Genomic DNA, 24585 nt, shown 5'->3' on the forward strand with positions numbered 1-24585 from the left:
ATTCAGGCGAAATACAGAAAGGAAGAACGTTTCAGGGCATTATGGGATTCACTCACCTACACAGCACTTTTGACACCCTTTTGTTTCAGGGATCTTATTGGACACAGTGAACTTCCTGAAATGAAAACACAAATAGGATGAAACACTGGCAAAATAATTTGCCTACTAGACATGCATTTACACTAGATCTGAACGTTTACCTGGGGATTATTTTGTCAGGCAACTTATGCGTCGGTATGGCAACAGGGAGCTTCTGCATGTGACGAGCGTACTCAAACAAGCCCGTCAAACTGTGCGAGTACAAATGAGACGCTTTTCCTGGGGAAACACAAATTCATAGACTCAAAACAGGGGGGAAAGACATTTCTGCAGAATTCAGGAAACATAAGATTAACTATTAGAGTAAAAGTAATTACAAGCACTTCCATAAAAGGAGTGTTCATTGATATTACTCACTATTTACCTTACGCTGACATCATCACTTTAAATGCACAGCGTGAAACTAAATACAAATCTAACATTAGGAATGTAGCAATCATAACAAATGAAACTCAGAATTGCATCTAAATGTAAATCGAAACCTGACTAGACCTGCTTTTAATGCACAGCTTACCAGATATTGTTAGCAGGCTGTTGCTCATGACATACAGCCAAGTACACCTCCGAGGGAAAAGCTGAGAATGACATAAAAATAGCTTTAGAAGAAGACAAAAAGACTGAATGTAGCATGCCACAGTTACAGAATGATATAAAAAGTAGTGTGTGTTCTTGTGCATGATGTACAACACACTTTGAGTTTTAATGGGTAATATTTCATGTCTGCTCAGGAAGAATCAGCAGTGCAATATACATGTATATAACACATACATGTTTGGTTATGTCATACCTGTTCCATGGAGGTCTCGTGAAGCTCATTCAGATTTAATGTGTAAATACCTTCCTCTGCTCCAAATATCAGATATTGATCTGAAGTGCATAAAGGAAAGAACAGATCAGTGGCAGTATCGGCAAATGCTTCTGTAGGCAATAATGAGAAGTACAACTATGTGCAAGTCATGAGTATATTTCAGATAATTATCCAGGTTCTCTGGAGCTCACTGCGCAATTTAACAGATCTCACCTCTTGTGTCTGGATTGATCCATGAGGTAGCACAGTGTATTTTTAATGGGCAGCCGTTGAAGACTTTGGAGAAACATGCTCCCATCTGGACATGCAAATGTAACACAATGGACAAATGGATGCAGCCAAATTCAACACTTACATTTGAGAATATTTTTTTTATTTTTTTATACACAGTACTGTGCAAAAGTCTTAGGCACATAAGATGTGTCACAAAAAAATGTGTCTTGAGATGGTTATTTATATCTTCAGATTTAGTGTGTCAATAGGAAATATATATTTTTGACTCCCAAACATTCCTTTTGCAAATAAAGTCGAATAGAAGAACAGAGAGCCCTGCAACAGATGTCATGACCCCGACAAAGCCCCCCAACGAACATCATGTCAGTCTGAGATTACATAAAGAGACAGAAGCAATTGAGACAGCCGAAATAGACAGAAGAAATGTGGCGAAATCTACAAGAAGCTTGAAACATCCAATCTGCCAACAACCAAGAATAACTGTGTCCATGTGTATAAAGGAGAATCGGGGCTGTTTTGAAGGCAAAGGTTATCACACCAAATATTGATTTAGCATTTTTTTATGTTTACTGGACTTTAGATGACATTAAGTGATAAATGAAAACTATTTATGTCATTATTTTTGAAGACATCCTCACTATGCAACATTTTATTTAAGTGCCTAAAACATTTGCAAAGTACTGTGTTTATATATATATAACATATAATAACAAGTCAAAGAAAGCGAATGGATTCATGTAAATACAATTATTTATAAATTAGAAATAAAAGTACTTTATATAAGTAATATATATTTAAATGAAAACAATGATAAAATTAAAACATTTGTTTACACAAAAATAAACAAATATGATAAAAAGTAAACAGTCACACAGGTGCCTACATATCAACCACGTGCTAATTAAAAAAAAGGTTAAAAAAATTAAAATAAATAAAACATGCTAAATAAATGACTTGTGATTGTGTCCAATAACATGCCCAAATGCTGTGCTATAAATCTACATGATTTGATCTAGAATTATGATATCCACTTACATGAACCTTTGGAGTTGGAGGGAGACCATTACTGATGGGTTTCTACGGGACAATCAAATACACAGAACAACCATTAAAGCCAATTCTAAAAGCACAGATTGATAATCATTCATATTTTCAGGAGGTACATTTAATAAGAGGTCAATCCATTTTAATTCTTGAAAGATCTGATCGGTTAATGCATTGAAGCACATTTGAAATTGAAGTGTGAACTTAAAGGTTAAAGTTCACACTTCAATTTCAAATGCACACATGCAAGACAAGCCTTGCACTAGAACAGAGGTGCCCAAACTTTTTCCTATGATGGGACAAAAATCAAACCTGAGGGTTTCGTGGGCCGGAAATAAACGTTGCATTATATCAAACTGTATTATATTAAAATATAAAAGTTGCCCTGGTTCTCCTTCTTTATGATATCATTATATATATATATATATGCAATCTCAATAACTAATATAATAAGGAGCTGCGTCTATGGCATATCTTTTTTTTCATTGTTTTTCCTCTTGCACTTAAATGGCAAGGTGGACCAAATCAAAGGTCATCACGGTCCAACTTTGGCCCACCGGCCCTAGTTTGGGCATCTCTGCACTAGACAAACAGTGAAAGGTGTCAGAGGTGTCATGTTCTTCATCCAAAAAGCCATAAGAGTTACAAAAATAACTATTTCAATCCACTGGAAATGAGCCATACTGGAAAATCTTTCTTGTCCTTTGCTGTGGAAACAGTAGGGGGCATTGTGGACTGTCTCTCTGCCGATGGCGAGTGTTCAGATGGGCTAATTCCATTGCCTGTGGGGCAAGAAAATAAATTAACTTAAACAGCAGGTTCCAAGGATCAGTGTTTCTCAAATAGGTCTACCTGTACGTGACTGTACGCACAGAGCACGAGTGAAGAATACTAATGTCTAAAGTGAAGAATAGTTGACTTGCATTTCAATCTGTAATCTAAAGCCATCACACAAAGTCGCATGGACTACTCTTATGGAGCTTTTCTGCCCGTTTGGCATTTATCAGTTTGAATGACCATCTACTTTCATTGTAAAAGAAGCTTGGACATTCTGCCCAAAAGTGTGGGAAATGAACTTTTAAATGCCCAATTTAATCAACCACTTTAGACTTTACCAGCACATATATATAGTTTAAATGGTGTCAGAGTGAAACAAATGTTCATTTCTTGGTGAACTATTCCTTTAAGCTACCATAATATGACCATACAATTGAAATTATTTTAGTGTAATAAATCAATGACAGACAGGACAAGACTACATGGGTGGAGTGGGTGACTCATAGTTTCTTTGAGTGGGTGTGTGACATTTTCACATGCCAACACCAATGACGCCATTTCTCTAAGAGAGTGTAAGGGGAAATGGGTGACAAACTAGCCTCAAGTAGTCAGACCTGATTTAAAAGCAAAAGGTCTGGGTCCACATTGCAGCTTAATTTAGCCCAAAACTGCCCACTTAAACAGGAAGAGACAACTGACTGACATGTAAATGTTTTATGTGCCAACATATATTATTATGTGATAGTAAATTGGCATTCAAATAACACAAAGACGCATTCAATGTGAACGGCCCCTAACTCTAAAGCCAATCAGACACATGCATGCAAGATCAAGAGCGTGCTTTCCAGTTTTGCCTGTGAACTGACTGGGTGGTTCATGGGCGTCCCATCTGAGGCTGAAACTGCTACAAACTGGCTGTGGGGGTTCAAAGGATGGGATATTTGTTGATAAATGGGGTGTTAGTCGGCTACAAAAGAGGAGAACGTTTTCGGTGATTGGGGTTAAGTTTATGGATGAGGGTCTAATCTAATACGGGAGGAGCCTGTCTTACTGTCTCCTTCCTCATCATGATCATCCTCATCGTCATACGGGACCTGCAGCCTTTTGTTGAACTGACTACATATCCCAGCATATCCCTGGACTTCCCACGGATCATGCTCTTCCCGAGTGGTCTCATTACCTAAACTGCTGAGCTTGTGTGTGGGCCGGCGAGGAGGTGGAGGTCGGGGTGGTACATTGGTGGAAGATCGAGCCGGGCTCTCTGTCCCAGGGCAACGCTTTATAGTGCCCTGGCTGCTGTCATGATCACCAGATGGGCTTTGATGTGGTCCGGGAATGGGCTTTGGCTGGAAAAGGCAGAACAAATTTAGCAGTACGCTACCACTTTTTTTCTTCTTCAGATCAATACTGTGATTACCAAAAAAAGAACTGATTCACTGATTTCCAATAAACTTGACTTGTTTCCTATACAGTAAGCTTAGTTCAAGGTCACTGTCAATACAAGTTAGGCTCAATGGACATCTTTGTGGCATAATGGTAATTACCACAAAAATACATTTCAACTCCCTCCTTTTCTTAAAAAGAGCAAAAATCGAGGTTACTGTGAGGCACTTACAATGGAAGTGAATGGAGACCATTTTTGGAGGGTTTAAAAGGCAGAAATTTTAAGTTGATAAATTTCCATTAATTCTTCCGTTAAATATTTGTATTATTTGAGCAGAAAAGTTCGTCATTTTTACTGTCGTTTTAGAGTTTTAAGGTTTGTGGCGTTATGTCGCCATTGCAACGAAGTTGTAAAATTGGCTATAACTTGACACAGAAAAGGTTAGCAAGAGATTTTTTCGCACTAAATTCACATTAACACACATATTGTTTACGTCTTGAGGCTATACTTTTTAAATACATTTTAACATTTACGGATTGGCCACATTCACTTCCATTCTAAGTCCCTAATTTTGATGAGTCAAAATGTATTTTGATGGTTATGCCAGATTATGCCACAAATGCTGTCGATCGAGCTAAACTTGTATTGAACGAGGATTATTCTTTTAATTAAAAATACATTTCTTTCTGACAGAGAAAAATACGCTGCTTAACCCTTGTGCATCAATTAAAAAAAGTTACACATAGGTTTATTATGGACAAAAATGTCCATGTCCAAAAACTGTCATAAAAATATTATAGATTTATATTTTTTTCTACTTTCACTTTCCACTTTCAATTTTTTTAACCAGCATCAGCTCTAATCATAATGACCAAACATTCATTCATTTTTAGAATTTTAACCCTTTAAACGCTGGTTTGTTTACATAATGCCACTGTTGTTTTTTTAAGGAAAAAATGAAAAATAGTAATTATTTTCAATTTAATAGATGCTAAGCAGAATTTTTTTTCTTTGATTATTAGAGCCTCGGATATGTCAATGATTAACAACAACATTCATTTTGATGCTTTCATATTTTTTATGCAGTATCAGATTTAAAAAAAGCTACCACTCAGGTCCATAATGGACAAAAATGGCCATGTCAAAAAGTGTCATAAAAATATTATAGAATAATATTTTTTTCTACTTTCACTGACTTATATTTTAACCAGAATCAGTTCTAATCATAGTTACCAAACATTCATTTATTTTCAGAATTTTAACACTTTAAACGTCGGTTTGTTTACATAATGCCACTGTTGTTTTTTATAAAAAATATAATAATTATAATTATTTTCAATTTAATAAATGCTAAACAGAATTTTTTTTATTTTTATTATTAGAGCCTCAGACACTTACAAACCACACTCTGAAATCCATACCAACACACTCACACAATTATATATTCATAATGTATCTAATTGGCTCTATAATATGCATAAGCCAAAAACAGCAGAAAACAACAACAAAAGCGATGATATGCCAAACCTGAAAAAATGGCACGATCTGGTAAAAAATATTTAAAATGTAAATTTTGAAGCCTTGCCAACATAATGAAAGCATGTTAAACAAGATTGCATAATTTTATAGTTAAATGGCACTGGGATTAAAAATCGCAGTTTTAATGGGTTTCAATGTGCCATTTTTGTCCAAAACGACGCTAAGAGGGAGTATTTTGTGTAACTAGTGCAAAAAATATTTTTTTAAAGAAAATAGGGTGAAATATTAAAATTCCAATAAAAATTCACACCTGTGGAAAATTTTATGCAGTTAGCATTAACACAGACAAAGTTATCAAAAAACAAAACTGAAAAAGCCAAAAATGTCCACAAGGATGCACAAGGGTTAAAAACAATTTTCATCTTTTTTGTGACAGGAATAGTGACAGTGAGTAACAAAGTACAACTCGTGTTTGGATACCCACCTTGGGAGGAAGTGGTGGGGGGAACTTAGGCCTCATAGTGGAGCTTTTCGTGCTGAGACAAAACAGATATCCCAATTAGATGAGTCACAATGTTAATCATTGACACTAATTATGCAATTCTAACAAACATCATTTGAGGGCATTAATAAGATGTTAATGGACCTCTTTGGTGGCTTTCTGATCTGATCTGATGTTGATTCAGGAACAGTACCAACCAAAGTACAATAGATAACAGGAAACAGGCAGCATGCAATGAAAAGGTACGACAAGGGTGTTGTAGGATGGGGTTAAATGTGGAGGAAAGCTATGGTAGGCAGTATCGCCAAGAGAGGGATCTACAGTATGAGTGTCAAGAGTTCACTTCAAAAGTGAATAATTTGATCCCGGAATATACGGCAAAAGTAGCAGCCGGATCAACCACAGCATTCTAGACTGTCTAGCTGTGGCGTTGCTAAATGAAGAGAAAAGGAGGCACGTCCAGTAAGTGAAGAAAACAGATGAAAGATTTATATGGTACTAAAGTAGTCATGATATACTGGCAACATATTCAGAAAACAGAACTGTATTTGATGCAAGATGTAAAAACATTCATATGAAAGTCACAAAAGATTGTATTCCTAACCAAAAAGAGCTGGTTGAAAAGTATTGGGTGATTCTGAGGAAAACCTGTTAGGAAATGTCCATTTCCCGTTTTACTCCAAAATAAAAAAATATATAAATATATACTAAAAACAATGGAAATAGTAAAAGTAAAATGTCCAGATGTGTTACGGTAATGAGAATCATCTCTGAAAACAATGGAAATATTCAAAGTAAAACATCCAGATGTGATACGGTAATGAGAATCATCACTGAAAACAATGGGAATAACAAAAGTAAAACGTCCAATTGTGTTACAGTAAATACTAATCAATGAAAACAATATGAATAGTAAAAGTAAAATGTCCAGATATGATACGGTAATGAGAATCATCATATAAAACAATGGGAATAGTAAAATTAAAATGTCCAGATGTGTTACGGTAATGAGAATCGTCATTGAAAACAATGGAAATAGTAAAAGTAAAATGTCTAGAAGTGTTACGGTAATGAGAATCATCACTGAAAACAATTGGAATAGTAAACGTAAAATACCCAGATGTGTTACGGTAATGAGAATCATCACTGAAAACAATTGTAATAGTAAACGTAAAATACCCAGATGTGTTACGGTAATGAGAATCATCACTGAAAACAATGGGAATAGTAAACGTAAAACACCCAGATGTGTTACGGTAATGAGAATCAGCACTGAAAACAATTGGAATAGTAAACGTAAAATACCCAGATGTGTTACGGTAATGAGAATCATCACTGAAAACAATGGGAATAGTAAACGTAAAACACCCAGATGTGTTACGGTAATGAGAATCAGCACTGAAAACAATGGGGATAGTAAATGTAAAACATCCAGATGTGTTACGGTAATGAGAATTATCATTGAAAACAATGGGAATAGTAAACGTAAAACACCCAGATGTGTTACGGTAATGAGAATCATCACTAAAAACAATGGGAATAGTAAATGTAAAACATCCAGATGTGTTACGGTAATGAGAATCATCACTGAAAACAATGGGAATAGTAAACGTAAAACACCCAGATGTGTTACGGTAATGAGAATCATCACTGAAAACAATGGAAATAGTAAACGTAAAACACCCAGATGTGTTACGGTAATGACAATTATCATTGAAAACAATGGGAATAGTAAAAATGTAATATTGAAAGATGCTTCACAGTAACCAGAATCATCATTTAAAACTATGGGAATAGTAAATATACAACGTCTAAATGTGCTTAAGTGTCCTGAAACTAATGTCACATTGCAAAAAATGTAACTGGTCCAAGATGTAGCTCTCATTTTTTATGTTTACATTATTTTATGTATTGATTTGGGGTTAAATAATGCTAGGACATTTCCTTTAGAGGTTTTGCGAGAATCACCCTTTACCATGTATTTTTTGGACATAGTACAACGGTACTTTGAATACATTGTAGTAGACATCAGTGTGTACAATTTGAAAGTTATTTAAAATGATTAAATGGCTCTCTGAAATACCTAATCCTGATCAATGGTCAATCAGAATTGGTCAAATATTTTTTTATAATGACCACAAAACTGTATAATTGACAGTTGTTTCAAGCAACTGATTTTCTATATACAATAGTTCTGCTAGTTTCATCACTCTCGGATCACGCAACGGTCTTTCTTCTCATATAACAAAATCATTTAAACTCAAATCAATATTCATGCACCTTTATTTATTTATTTACTTAGGAGCTGTGTAATTAGTGGGATAGTGAACATTATCATTTTCTTATACCTCAAACCAGGCCTCTCTGCACATATTCCAAAAAGTTGCCAGTGCATCGTGACCCTGAAATCTTCTAATCTAAAGCAGAAGGGAGCGACTAGCCATAGAATCAGAGGAACTTACTGTTGCATTACATCATCATGATCATCACCATCATCTTCACCCTCATCATCCCCCAAATGAGCCTCATGTCCCCTAATGAGGACGGAGAAGATGTCGGCGCTCATTCGTTCATTCAAGATAATCAATTTGAAGCAACACTTTTTTTTTGTCCCACTTTATATTAAGTATTTTTAACCATTTTTTTTTTACTAATATTAAAATCTATTAAATATAATGCATTTCTTGTGTAATGTTGATCTGCACAAGTCTACAAGATTTATTTTTGCAGCTACTGAGGTTGAAGAACGGGTAGGATTAGAAGTAGGGGTAGGGTTAGAGATTAGAGTGTAGGCTAAGGGTTGGGGTATGGTTAGGTTTAAAGATGGGGTACTACAGATGTGATTAAATGCAGGTAATTTAAATGTAAAGAATGATGCAACAACACGTACATAATAAGTAAAGACACCCAATAAAAAATGTGTCCATTTGAGTGCCCATGGGAGAAATTAAAGGCTCATACACCTAAAAAAAACACTCCTGAAAAGTCTCTTTGAACAGGTACCGTTAAAATCACTGTATGAAAAAGTATGTAAACACCCAGAACCGAAAACAACAGGTGCTTGCTCAACATTCATTTAAAGATGGACACTAAAAACGAAGTGTGAAAATTCATAACAGGACAACCCTATAGCCCAATCCAAACATGCATCTGTCTGTTAAAGCAAACTTCATTTAGAGGGACTGTTTAATTTCCCCCCTGAGGAATGGAAAACTAATACTGTGGCAAAAATAACACGGATCTTCAACACAGCATTGCCAAGCAAATCGGTCTTTGGTTCCAGTCGGACAAGCACAAAAGGGCAAGGTTAGGTCACATCAAATATTGATCAGATGAAAAACCAGCTATGCAGAAAGAAAGAGAGAGAAAGAGACAGTGAGGGAGAGAGTGAAAGCCACATAAAAGCATCAAAAAGCAACAGCATCATACCTCTGCTGTAATTCTTCTTCAACAGATTTCAAGAGACTCCTGTAATAAGAGAATTTAGCTAATAAGACATTGTCTGGAATCACATGTTGCAGAGAAAAACAGATATACAACACATCAAGGGATCCATTAGCCTTCATTGATTAAAGGCTAAATAAACAAGAATTTACTGCTTATTCGTCTCTGATGACCCCGGGAAACCGTTCTCTACTGTCTCTGATAAAAAGTAATTTACTTACTCTGCTCTTACACTATTGAACTTTAAGGTGCTTGGGACAACAAGGGACTTGAAATAAAAGCAAATCAGTAGTAATGACCCTGCTTTAAAGGCAGCAGTAGAATAGTGTTGAAGTTTGAGGTACAGTAAGTTTGTGTTTTAGGATTTGGTAATGTGTAAATTAAATGAAGATCCAAGTTGCCGTTGCATGACACATGACACGCAGAATGACAGTGTCAGGGACCATATAAGACTAATAACAATTTGACGAGTTGAAATAACAAGGTGATGTGAAACAGGATATGATGAACAGGTGAGGCAATCGTGTCATAGTATATAAGGAGCCTCCAAAAACAGTCCCTCAAGAGTAAGGAACATTCGAGACTTATCAATTTGCCAACAGATGCTTCAGCAAATAATCCAGCACTTTGAGAACGATGTTCCCCAAAGACAAATTGGAAGGATTTTGGGTATGTCACCCTCTACAGTGCACAATATAGTTAAAAGATTCAAGGAATCTGGTCAAATCTCAGTGTGTAAAGAGCAAGACGAAAACCACTCCTGAATGCGCATCATCTCTGATCCCTCAGACGTCACTGTCTTAAAAAACATCATTCATCTGAGATGGATATCATGAACATGGGCTTGGGATTACTTTAGTAAACGTTTGTTACTCATCACCACTCGCCGCTACATCCACAGATGCAAGTTAAGACTTTACTCTGTAAAGGAGAAGCCGTACATCAACACTGTCCAGAAGCTCTGCTGACTTCTCTGGGCTCAGTCTCATCTTAGATTAAAAGTGGAACGGTGGAACTGTTTTTTGGTCAAAAGGTTTTTGAAAAATAAAGCCGTCATGTTATCTGGGCCAAAGAGGAAAAGGACCATCCAAGCTGTTATTAGCGTCAGGTCCAAAAGCCAGTGTCTGTATGGGTCAGGGGTGTGTCAGTGCCTATGGCATGGGTAACTCGTATATCCATGAGAACACCATGAATGCAGACAGATATGTAAAATTTTGTAGCAGCATATACTGCCATCCAGCACCGTCTTATCCAGGGATGTCCCTGCATCTTCCTGCAGGACAACAAACCACATACTGGCCGAATAAACAGACAGTGCGGGTGCTAGATTGGCCTGCCTGCAGTCCTGACCATCTCCATTTGAGAATGTGTGGCGCATTATGAAACGCACCATACGGCAACGAAGACCCCGTACAATTGTGCAGCTGAAGACCTGCATAATGGATGAACTTTCTAAACTTAACACACTTGTGTCTTCAGTGCTTAAATGCTTAATAAGTGTAATTGGAAGAAATGGTGATGTTTCACAGTGGTAAGCACTCGACTGTCTCAAATTTCTTGGATGTGTTGCATTAATCTGATATGAAATTTCTGTACATTTACAAAAAACAATTAATGTGTATTTGTAGTGCTTTCAATACAGCAAAGGGTGATAATATTTACAAATCACTACTTTGTTTTTATAAGAATTTTTCATACTGTCCCAAATTGTTCAGGATGTGCAAAGTTACATGTTTTCAAAATGTTGTAGTTAGTTTGTTGCCATCTGTACCTGACCATGACTGGACCAGTTTCTCATGGGTGTTAACATAAGACATGTTTTTGCATTCAAAAAAAGCTACAACGTGTACAACAGACATGAATCGGAGATACCTCGAGATACCTCTTTTGAAAGTTAGACTCTTTTAACTTGACACATCGAATTAAAAAGCAATGCTCATGACGGGATGCTGAAGTAAAAAAAAGTGCGAGGCGCGACGCAACAAAGATGTTTTTTTGAATGACTACAGCTGTAGCGGCTGAGCTTTAAAGGGGATACATTTAAACACGCACCTATTTTCAGCTTCAGGGTGTTTATCTTCCCCTGTGCCGCAAAGTGGAAGCATGATAGATCAGCAGTGTGGAAGACCGGGGTTCGGACACTGTGTTCAAAAGTAATTGCGCTTGCTTAATCGGTAACTAGCGCAATTCAGAGGTTGCATTTTTCGCTTTAACATAACATTTATACTCCATTAATAGTTAGGTTTAGGTCTGGTGTTTGGGTTGGGGGGATGAGTTTATAAAATATGCAGACCGATTTTAACTTAAGAAGAGTCAACCTACTGTTTCCGATTTAACTGTGAGATCAGTTTGCTCATAGCTGCTTTTCCACTATTGGGCTAGTGCGAGCCAGGGCTATAAACTGGTCAACCGGGGCTAATAGCCTCGAACATTGAGCCGCGAGACCAAAACCACTTTGCATTCCCACTATCGGGCCAAAAGCCCTGCAGCGTTGCCCTAAAACCTGCCCTTAATTTGACGCTCTGGTGCAAACGTCACACACCGTTTTATGGTCGGAGATCAGAGAATTCAAGTAGGAATTTACCACATCTGACTTGAATGAATGAGAATCGTACTAAACGCCACCTTGAACATTGACCCCACCTCAATCCCCAGTTGGCCTTCTTTGGCCCAATGGTAATCAGCGGGCCTAAGGCCATTGGCCGTTTGAATCATTCTCCCTATACTCTCAAACTACTAAACTATTTGTAAATATCAGGATATTTTGCAATAACCTTTCCATACATATTTTTTTTCCATCGCTTTTACTTTGAATATGTTATTCGCCATGCTAAATGAGACTGTAGTTCATTCCCTCATGAAAGACGTGTACACATAATTTGTACTTTTGTCCGATTTTCAATTAAACAGTGTAATGTTGTGATTAACCTCGCAAATCCTTTAGGATTCCATTAAATCCCTATGGAAAAAATGAATAAAAAAAAATACTTTCAGAAGACGGCTGAAATGTGAACGGGAACTGTTGGGCTGTATAGTGAACCCAAAATGGTGAAAAGTTACGGAAATATCTTCCTCCACTGTTAAGAAAGACAACGCCAGGAGGCTGATAACTGCAGCCCTGCATGCAGCTGTCTGAATAAGAGAGGATGAGATTTTGTATGTGAATAATTATGAGGCTGAGGGGTGTCTCTCAAAAGTGCTCAAGGCCCATCTGTTGACGCGAGCTGAGAGCAACACCTCTGAGCACAAGCGCAGATGCTCCCACAAACACTGCCTCTCCATCTGCCTTACTCCACCTTCTGTTCACTATATGGCACACAGTGTCAACAAGGCACAGGGAGTATGAATATAAAAGAATGATGCACGCACAAGCTACCTGATCCATAAGGCGTCATTAGTGAGGAAGAAATGACAGGTGGAAGATAAATGAATGTACACACACTGCATATGACTTCACTTCTGAATGAACTTACTCATGAATGCAGTAAAACTCACACATTCTGTACACAGCTTGCCAAACAGAATTCAGTGCATGAAGTTGACGCATGATGATGAAACCTTCCCTTTAAACAGTTTTATGTTGTCTGTCAACTTCACTTTGACCATGCGGCATTCCAATATGGAGCTTATTTTCTGCCGACTTGAATGAAAACCCCATTAATGATTAAAATTACAAATATAATGAAATGATTCAATTAGTGCCTGTCAAATTAAAACCTAAAATGCAATTGATGATTTGACATTCCATTTCACTGCAAACTTGAGACAAGACTGCAAGTATATGAAATTGCAAATTGTCATTTTTCTTCCCCAAAAGCATTTTCTTAAAGGGCACCTATTATGCCCCTTTTCACAAGATGTCATTAAAATCTTTGGTGTCCCCAGAATGTGTCTGTGAAGATTCAGCTCAAAATACCCAACAGATCATTTATTATACCATGTTGAAAATACAAATTTTTGGGTGGGAATAAAAATTATCTGTTTTTTTGTCTTTAAATGCAAATGAGCTGGTGTTCCCGCCCTGTATCTAGAATAGGGCGGAGTTTTGACATCTCTGCTTTGGATTACTAGACATCATAAGCAATATGACTGACAGTGAAAATAGTGGTGTTCAGCCCTATACAGGCATTTTCCCGGTGGGCCGACGCACTTTTGGGCCGATCAGGGGCGGGGAATGGCCATCGGGAGAACCAAGAGGGCCGGTGGTTCGGCCGTGAAACGTGCCGAATGGGCCGCAATAAGCAACAATGAGCCACCACGTTATGCAGAACGGACCACAAAATGACGCCACGATATGCAGAAAAGGATAGTGACCCCCCCCAGTTGCCATGTAAAATCCCAGGCCGATTTCACTTCCCATTCCAGCCCTGGCCCTATATGTTTGAACCGGAGTCAGACACTGATGAGGGAGAGACTCCGTCAGAAGTAACAACTTTGAGAATGAACCAGGAAGTTTCCAAATGGTTATTTGATACATTTATTTATTTGTTGCAGAGTTTTGTCAGAGGTTTTGCAACGATGGATGAGCAACACACACACACACACACACACACACACACACACACACACACACACACACACACACACACACACACACACACACACAGTTACAACGTTCGCTATGCGCTATAACGAAACAACACACACAAACAAACATGTCCGTCGGCAGTGTCCATCAACAGACGTGGGCGGGGCCTGTATAAAGTGACATCACTTTGTACAGAATCTGCGAATGTCTTGTTCCGAGACAGTGTTTATGATTAATGGGGAAAAAAAAGGACTGGGTGGATTTTTATCATTATAGTGTGGTTGTGTACAACAAAGATCCCCCATTTAACCTTAACAGACTGTAGGGGCAAGTGCTGTGCACTTAAGCTAGAAGTTGTCCTTCTAGTGCATGTTTACATAAAACAATTCAAAAACAATGGAGACGGATGCAAAAATGCGGTTCGTGCGAACAGCCCCTAAAATGTACTCAATGAGCTTGTTTACATGAACACCAGAAAGAAGATTTTTGATTACATGACGTTTTTTATAGAAACCCTGCTAAGATGTTTTGTGCATGTAAACAGACTGAATATTAATAATTTTTCATAGAAATCTGTTGAATACTTAAGCAATGCAAAGTCTCATGAAATCTGTAATCTGTACTTTCGATGAAATGAAGTTCGGTATTATTCTAGTAATTACTATCACTATTACTTATACCATGGTCTGTTCTAATTATCGATTCTGATTGGCTGGAATGTGTGCAGTTCTATCCGTTGAATGCAGAGGTAGTTCAGGTCCATATTAATGCACTGCTTGTAACCATAGCAACATAACATTACAGAGCAAGCAGACTGAACTATAGCAATTGAAAACATTTCCTAACTTTCAATATAATGGAATTCAGCTGGTTTTGTCTGACAAGACGATTTAAACAGTAATGTGGTGTGTACGTTATGTTGCTGAGCTGAAGAGTCACATGACTTTGACTTGGTGGGGAAAAGTTTTTCAAATATTAATAATATTTGAAAATAATTGTTTCACTGCTTGTTTTCTTTTTTAAAGAAATATTAATACAAGTTTATTCTACACTACTTCTATACTACTCATGCTAACATTTATTTAATTCAAGAATTTCAGCTTTTAAGACTTTTTTTTCTATCTGACGATGACGTTTTACACTTTTAAAAATAAAAATTACTTTAAACTCAGAAATTCAAAACATGTTCATCGTAGGAGCGTTGTTGTTTTAGAAGATTTGCATGTTTTTTTCCTTTTTGATTTTTTGATTTGGAATTCTTTTGCTTTTTAAGTCCTCGTGGTGGCGTAGTGACTCGTCTCAATCCGGGTGGCGGAGGACGAATCCCAGCTGCCGCGTCTAAGACCGTCAACCCACGCATCTTGTTGATCGTGTTGCTACGGAGACATAGCACGTGTGGAGGCTTCACGCCACCCACCGCGACATCCACGCTCAACTCACCACGCACCCCACTGAGAACGATCCACATTATAGTGATCATGAGGAGGTTACCCCATGTGACCCTACCCTCCCTAGCAACTGGGCCAATTTGGTTGCTTAGGAGACCTGGCTGGGGTCACTCAGCACACCCTGGGATTTGAACTAGCGAACTCCTGGGGTGGTAGCCAATGTCATTACCACTGAGCTACCCGGGCCCCTTTTTTTATGCATTTATTAATAAAAGATTTGTGTAACGTCATTGACACCATTAACAAAATGAATGGATGAACCGATCAAGATGAGATGCCATAACAGTTAAACTTACTTGTTTCCTCCCAGGATTGATCCTTTAGGGGACACCGGTCCATAATCCATCTGAAAGTCCTGCAAAAGACAGAGAGTAAGTCACATACAGTACTCATACCGCACACATCATCGGCTCAAGCTTCATAATATGTGAAACACAGATGTGATTACTCTGATTTACATTTATGATCTGATATGGTAAAAGCTCTGGTGATGTTGGCACTTCATATTCAAATATTCGAAACCGCAGAGCCATTGTTTGTAGTTATTGTCGTTTACATGCAGTTTGCAATGGCATTGCATTATAAAGGTCTGTTAGTGAGTGAAAAACTGAAAATGATGGAAAATGTCAAAACACTGATGAGACAAGCATTCAAACCTTCTAAGGTAAAGAGTATGTTAGCTCTATATCAGCAAGCAAGCACATAACTCTTAAATCTGTGACACGTATGTGCCGTATACAACTTCTCCATGGATTCTTTATTTCCCAAACATTCCAAATTCATTGTTGGGAGATGTTACATTAGCATGGCTTCAATCAACACATCATAACATTAATTATTAATCAAAAACTTTCATATTTTACAGTGCGAAAAGTCAAAAAGCTGTGACGCCATTCACATGGAAAAGATCAGAAGCTGGATTTTCCTAGACAGATTATCAACATGTCTTTTCAATACTGAAAGACTTTTCTATTTATGTCATGAATCATCATTGTGAATGTTGTCACCAGGAGATTTGCAAGACAATGTAAAGATTGAATTCAGTTTTCTTAATTAGAGCCGTGTGGGTGGACTGGACCATGTGCTCACTCTCCTCCCACTCACCAACATGATCATTCAAGCAGGCAATGACTCGAAATAACACATGAATGACCAGGATCATAAAACAGAAGTAGTATATACATGAGGAGGAATTTAAGGAATATTTAAGGAATATTCTGGGGTTTTTCAACCTAATGTCGATGTATTGCATCTGTGGCATGCTGTGACTTGACACAGAACACACATTTACAGTAAAAGCACATTTAATGGAGGCATAGAGGAATATTCCAGGTTTAATACAAGTGATAAAATCGCTTTCTACCTTTTATGTGTAGTTATTTCTAAGTTTGCAACCTCGTCGCCATGATGATGTAATGGCATAAACCCTAAAACAACTATAAAAACGATGATTTAAACAACTTTACATCTCAAATAAGTTTTAACAGAATTAATGCAAGTGCTATTATAAAATTATAAGCGTCACATTTCTACCTTTAAACCATCAAATAATTGGCCCCATTGACTGCCATTATAAATGTAAGTGCATTGTAGACGCTTTTGCTTTTTTTAAAGGAGGGATGAGTCGAAAAACATTTTTGTTGTCATCAACATTATGCCAGAATATTCCTTTACACACAGGCTGTGGGTTTGCTGTCGAGTCTAGTATTATATATTTTATTATCTCTGCAACCTTTAATAGCCGTGTTTCCACTGTCGAGCCACATAATGGCAAGCTGGTGCGTGCCAGGGACAATTGCATTCCCACAATCATGCCCCCTCGAGGCAAACGGCCAATGGCCTTAGGCCCGCTGATTACCAATGGGCCAAAAAAGGCCAACTGGGGATTGAGGTGGGGTCAATGTCCAAGGTGGCTTATAGTACGATTCTCATGCTGCAATTCATTCAAGTCAGATGTGGGAAATTCCTACTTGAATTCTCTGATCTCCGACCATAAAACGGTGAGTGACGTTTGCACCAGAGCGTCAAATTAAGGGCGGGTTTTAGAGCAACGCTGCAGGGCTTTTGGCCCGATAGTGGGAATACAAAGTGATTTTGGTCTCGCGGATCAATGTTCGAGGCTATTAGCCCCGGTTGACCAGTTTATAGCCCTGGCTCGCACTAGCCCAATAGTGGAAAAGCGGCTGATAACAGTCTTATGGGGCACGTTGTAACAGTTCACTTTCCTATTTTCAAGGTACATGGAGGAAAAAAAAGTTTACGCTGTATTCATTAAACAAGTCCACCTATTTGAACCCGACACGTGTACATTAATGTAAAAAAGAAAAATACTTTGAGCCCCAAGTGCATTTACACAAACTTAAGAAAACCAAAAAGTGTTAGATTGTCCCCAGCACTCCCCTACTCACGGTTTCAAAAGTATAGCCACAAGACAAAGGATATGCATGTAAAAATCATTAAAAGAAATATCAAAAATCATTTACTATCCTTTTCTGTGTAATGTATAGCCAATTTTACAACTTTGTTGCAATGCTGATTTAATGTCAACAAACCCTAAAACGACTGTGAAAATGAACATTTAAACAAATTAACACCTCAAATAATACATTAGTTTTAACAGATTAATTAATGTAAGTTTATAAAATTATAAGCATCAAATTTCTTCCTTTAAACCCTCCAAAAATTGCCCCATTGACTTCCATTGTAAGTGCCTCACTGTAACCTCAATTTTTGCTTCTGTTTTAAGAAAAGGAGCGACGAGTCAAAATAAATTTTTGTGGTAATCAACATTATTCCACAAACGCTGTCGACTGATCTCAACTTGTATTGAACCCCGAACATTCCTTTAAGTGAATTGTAAATTGAAATGTTAAAAAACTCTCCACGTCTGAGACCGTCAATCCGCGCATCTTATCACGTGGCTTGTTGAGCGTGTTACCATGGAGACATAGCGGATGTGGAGGCTTCACGCTATTCACTGCGGCATCCACGCACAACTCGCCACACGTCCCACCGAGAGCGAGAACCGCATTATAGCGACCATGAGGAGGTTACCCCAGGTGACTCTACCCTCCCTAGCAACCAGGCCAATTTGGTTGCTTAGGAGACCTGGCTGGAGTCACTCAGCACACCCTGGATTCAAACTAGCAACTCCAGGTCTGGTAGTCATCATCTTTACTCGCTGAGCTACCCAGGCCCCTTCTCAAACAGTATGTTTTCATAGTACATTGAACTCTCATTGAATGTACATTGAATTTCTCATGATATGACGCCTTTAAGGGAAACAATTTGGGCTCTGCTTCGTTTAGCAGGAGCTCCATCCACTACAAGTGATGTTCTGACAGAAGATTTTACAGTAGTATTTGAGTTGCTGTTGATTAAATCTCAAACACCTTTCTTTTGTTGTCTCTCTCCCCTTACTTTGACTATACCTCTCTTTACCACTTTTATCTCTCTCGGGAATAAAGCTCTCAAACATGCAAAACCTAATTGATTTTTCCCTCCAGATTGACAAACCGAATTCCCTTTACGCAGCAAACTGTCACATTGTTCTTCGCTGGCTGCCGTTCTGCTGATGGGAGGCTTTTCAGTAAAAGAGTGATGGAGAGAGAAAGGATAAGAGAAACAGAACAACCCAGACTATTCACTTCACTGCTTCTGTCAGCCCCTACTTTCATCTCTCTCCATCGGGTCCCTTCACGTCCCTTACTTTTTTCATAAACGGTCGGCGACACCGATTCCAAGCATGTGATTCATGGTGCCACTTCAGTGTGTGGGTGTCACACCAGATAACTGAGGTGCCACTCAAGAAAAAAGGAAAATCTACGATTACATTTTTTTTTAACGCAAATGAAAACAAGGCTTTGAGGCTTAGAAATACAGTGTCCATCAGGTTCCAAATAAAAAGCAAAATAATAATAATTTAAGTACATAATATTTGTAAAATGATCTGGGTATCCAAACTTTGCCATTACTCGATGACAAACGTACTGTAAGTAAATCAATATTAGCTTCTTTTTCGGGCCGGGTTCAGGTCAGTTTTTAAAGTATAACTTCGAGATTGGGTTTGTAATTAATGAAAAAATGCATTATTATTATTATTATTGGAGTGATGATGGTGTAGTGGGCTAAAGCACATAACTAGTAAACTGGTAATCAGAAGGTTGCTGGTTCGAACCCCACAGCCACCACCATTGTGTCCTTGAGCAAGACACTTAACTCCAGGTTGCTCCGGGGGGATTGTCCCTGTAATAAGTGCACTGTAAGTCACTTTGGATAAAAGCGTCTGCCAAATGCATAGATGTAAATGTAAATTATTATAAACTACTTTGTAAAGTATTGAGAAAGGTGCTATATAAATACAAATGATTATTATTATAAATAAGCTGATAATTTAATGCATACGGCATATTTACTATATTATAGGCTACATTTATTTAAAATATAATAATATTTGTAAAATTTTAACAACTTATTTCGCACATGCGCTCTCACAGACACGGTCAAACAGACGAATTAGGGGCAGTTCACACCGAATGTGTTTTTTTTCTGTGTTTGCTGTGATTTTCAATAGTTTTTCTGTGTAAACACGTACTGGACCAAAAAAAAAAAAAAAAGAATTTGTTCCTCATTTATTTAAAAAAAAAAACGCACAAATATGTATTACGGTGAGGCACTTACAATGGAAGTGAATTGAGCCAATACGTAAACGTTAAAATACTCACGGTTTCAAAAGTATAATGACAAGATGTAAACAATATCTTTTATAATCTCTTACTAAACTTTTCTGAGTTAAGTTATTTCTAAATTTACAACTAGGGCAGCAACTAACGATTATTTTTATAATCGATTAATCTTCGATTATTTCAACGATTAATCAGATAAAAATTTACTTTTATTTCCTGTATTTTATTAAAAACTGATATAATAAAGAGCCTAAGGATTAGGTTTGATTGACTACTGAATTCACGATTCTATACTCTGAACAAAGCCCGAATCATGAAAAGTTATGTTTCAATTAATTATCATTATTACTTTCAGGAAATATGCAAAACAGTTCCTATACTTTAAAATCTTAACAAAAAGCACTTTTCATTAATAGTGCATCCCGCAGAGGGCAATTCGTGACACCAGAATAGAAATATTAATAATTCTGCACAGCTGAAAAATACAGAATTATGTTTGTGGAGCGGAGGGGGGCGGGGCCGGGCTGGAATGCACACGCCCGGTCCCCAATCAGCCTGATGGGGCGCGCGAGGGATAAAGGCGGCCGGTGACGACGGTTCGAGAGAGAGAGAGAGAATTACGGGCATGTCCGTCATGTGTGTTTGTTTATGTTTGTGCTTTTGGTTTGAGTTTAATTAAATTATGATTTATATTGACAAGCCGGTTCTCGCCTCCTCCTTGCCCATCTTAACCCCCTTACATTGGTGCCAAAACCCGGGAAGGAGCTCCAGGAGGTCGGCGAATCCAGTCCCTACTCGCCCCGCGGACGGCGGCCGTTCCCCGCATCCGGGCGGTCGGGCTACTCTGTCACCCGGCAGATGGAAGCGGCGCTCCCCTGGGTGGACGGCAGTGTCGAGGACTCTGCGACGGGCATCCCTCCTCCTTCCCGGGTTTCGGTACCAATGTAAGGGGGTTAAGATGGGCAAGGAGGAGACGAGAACCGGCTTGTCAATCCGCTCCACAATGTTATATACATACTGTATGCTTTTACACTGTCAATGATTACACACATTTAAGTATTTTACATATTATAATTTTTAAAATAGTATTTTCACTGATTACATGTTTCTAAAGTATTCTTTTTGTTTGCCATAGTATAAATGTACATGTGAAATCAGACATTGCATGTGGCGTTATAAGGAGAACTTTCACCCTTAGCATTATTATTATACATTATATTCGTACAGTTTAATATATAGATTCATTCTCACGCTGAAAAGACTCATCCTGTAAAGACTCACTGTATTACATGCGCTTGCACGATCAGGAGAAAACACTTTAAACTGCACACTTTGGCCGCTGAGACTTCAGTCTGATATCCATGAAAGCTGCATGATTGATTTACATTGAAACTGAAATCGTGGTATTATGTTTCACGAGTTTAATCAAAGTGATCGCGCTTATTTTCTCCATTGTGATCGGTTTGATTGATGCGGATGGGTGCACTCGCTTGCTCATTAGAATTTAACAGAGACTCACTTGTGGTATGAACAAATAGTTTCACATGTATACATGTATACATTATAAAACATAGAAAATAGCAGTAAAATGTAAATGATGCGCTGGAGAGAAACAACTCTCGTGCATCAAACCGCTTTCAACGCATCTGATGCTGCGACTGCTCCACATGAAACTGTATGATTATTAAGATCTTCTTTGAAGTGTTTATAAAGTGCTCTTGTGTGCGGGACATCTTGGATCGTGTTTTTTCCACTTCAACTTGTCGCCGCTGTTTTTTAAACGAGTTTCATAAAGCAACACATTTTTCACTTGGTTGTGTAAGGATGTCACTAGCCTAGTTTCCATCCACATGTCACGCTGTTTTGTTAACGACAAAGTGAAAATGGCATTTGCCTCCTTCTGACCCCAAAGCGAATCATCATGGCCCTGTTCAAGCTGGCAACCTGCACCAAGTCTCAATATAAGGAGCATCCATTGATGTATATATGATGTGAGCACAACTATTAAAGAAACATTGATGCGGTGTAATATCAGGGTTTATATATGATACATTCCTGATATTCAATAGACTATTTTAAACAATCATCTAATCTAAAGAATCGCCATCACGACTGCATCATGTCCCGTATAATTCTCCAGCAACTTTTAACGACCAACTGAACTTGATTGTCATCTAAAATTACTTTTGGCGTCATAATGTAAATGTGCCTTTTCTGAAGAAGCAGCAAATGTGATCAGAGGTAAAGAGGGTTTGATTTCAAATATTTCAACATTTTAAAATGTTCAAAAGCTCGTTTTCTGAAAGTGAACTCATTGGACAAATAGTTCCGATAGTTTAATTAATTAATTTAATTTAATACAGGGTATTTTGCCGGCATTTTTCAAAAGTAAACTTAACAATAATTTAATAGAATTGGGTAGTTCAATTTGGGTATTTAATAGAAGTGTTCAAAATTTTTTTTAATACATTTCAAAAAGCACACTGAAGCTTTTCTCCTAGTATTGTGTATTTATTCTTAATATAAAACATCTTTGTGCACAGAAATTATGTTTTTTGTTTTGTGGGCTAATTCTGTGACTGCCGTCTATTATTTTGAATAGTGTGTAAAAACAACCGATGGATATCTGCGATTAAATTTATCACAAACAGTGGCCATTCATTTGTTCAATGTGCACGAGATATTTGTGTTGGCACTCCAGGAAGTGTCACGTTTGCAGATCGGCTCAATATGCCGTAAAGATCAATCCATAATCACGTACAATAAATTGGCTTTCAATACATAACGCAGGCTAACGATTGGGGCAAACACTGTCATGTGACACTACATTTTTGCGTTAATGCCAATTTTACCGACAAAAGTGTTTCCAAACCATTATTTCGCAACATTTGAAGTATCAACAGAGTTTATGCACTTGAGTTAAACGGAAAAATATTATGTCGACATTTGTGACATTTTAGCGATAATGTGTGTTTCCATCAGCTTTATTTTGATGCGCTAAAACCTTGGATGGAAACGTAGTTACTGATGGGGCTTCTCCGTGCTTACTACAAAAATCCAACTAATCGATAATGAAATTTGTTGTCGATGATTTCCATTTTGTTGGTGCATCCATATATAGCCCATACGACATAATGCTGTAAACCTTAAAATGACCAGAAAAATTATTTTAACAACTTTACAGCTCAAATAATATTCATGTTTTACCTCAAAAATTACAAGCTTCATTTTCTGCTTTTAAACCTTCCAAAAATTGGCCTCATTCACTTTCATTGTAACCTCGATTAAACTTTTTGTGGTGATCAAAATTATGCCACAAATGCTGTCGATTGAGCTCAACTTGTACTGAACCCAGAATATTCCAGTATGTTTACTGTTATTATACTGTTATGATTGTTGCTAACAGTACCATGCTTCAATAAAATGCAGCCAATTGCAACAAATGTTCTTGCTTGGATGATTTTGGGTTCAGGCTTCAACTTAATGTCCGTGTAGACCTCTATTCAGCATAAAGGCACTCTTGCTTAATTTTACTTGAAATGTTCAGAAATAATAACTATATCATGATATATATGGTTACAGAGAAATAAAATGACTCATACCATGATATAAGATTTGGACATACGACCCACATTTCACTTTTTGAAATGTTTGATTAAAAACAAAAGAAGTCAGCGACACTGTAGGCTGATGTGGAAAAGGGCAAGTGGGCCGGGTGAGGTCGTGTGTCTTTTGCAGAATTAGCAGATGCTGGGGTTGTAAGGAAAAGCATTGGCGGCTGAGAGGATGGTCCCCCCCGACTCACACAGACCCACAGAACGCTTTGGTTTAACCGTCCCTGTGGGACACGCACAAGCACTCCATTATTTTCTTCCCTCTCACGCTCTTTTTTTTTTTTTTTTTTGCTGTTGTCCCACTCTTGCTCCCTCTCCGCCCCACTCAGCATCAATCCCGACTGTCTAACCCTAATCTGGCTCTCTTTCACTCTCGCTCGCTTTCAAGATGTGTCTGATGGTGGCAAGCCCTAAAAATAAAGCCCCTCAGAGGCTCAGGCTACATAAAATACTTTGCTTTGCAATTCCGAAGTGCTTTTGATTACGGAAAAGAGCAGCAATGTATCGGCTTAAACTTTTTTTGGGATTGACAGACAGAG

General features: G+C 37.8%; 1 protein-coding gene across 4 annotated transcripts in view; it reads right to left on the reverse strand.

Moving 5' to 3' along the window:
• Positions 1-24585, reverse strand: part of LOC127632801 (mitogen-activated protein kinase kinase kinase kinase 3-like) — a 116718-nt gene that overhangs the window by 10866 nt on the left and 81267 nt on the right. For 2 of the 4 annotated variants that reach the window (XM_052111581.1, XM_052111582.1), the window contains 12 exons: positions 16044-16102; positions 9757-9795; positions 8790-8861; positions 6310-6361; positions 4143-4308; positions 2870-2967; positions 2177-2218; positions 1121-1205; positions 887-966; positions 614-674; positions 201-318; positions 57-115 (listed from right to left, as the gene is read on the reverse strand). In XM_052111581.1, coding sequence (XP_051967541.1) covers positions 57-115; positions 201-318; positions 614-674; positions 887-966; positions 1121-1205; positions 2177-2218; positions 2870-2967; positions 4143-4308; positions 6310-6361; positions 8790-8861; positions 9757-9795; positions 16044-16102 — 931 coding nt within the window. The remainder of the gene's footprint in view (positions 1-56; positions 116-200; positions 319-613; positions 675-886; positions 967-1120; positions 1206-2176; positions 2219-2869; positions 2968-4142; positions 4309-6309; positions 6362-8789; positions 8862-9756; positions 9796-16043; positions 16103-24585) is intronic. The other 2 variants (XM_052111583.1, XM_052111584.1) reach the window with 1 other exon arrangement.

Source organism: Xyrauchen texanus, chromosome 39 (assembly GCF_025860055.1).
Source record: "Xyrauchen texanus isolate HMW12.3.18 chromosome 39, RBS_HiC_50CHRs, whole genome shotgun sequence".
Taxonomy (NCBI): domain Eukaryota; kingdom Metazoa; phylum Chordata; class Actinopteri; order Cypriniformes; family Catostomidae; genus Xyrauchen; species Xyrauchen texanus.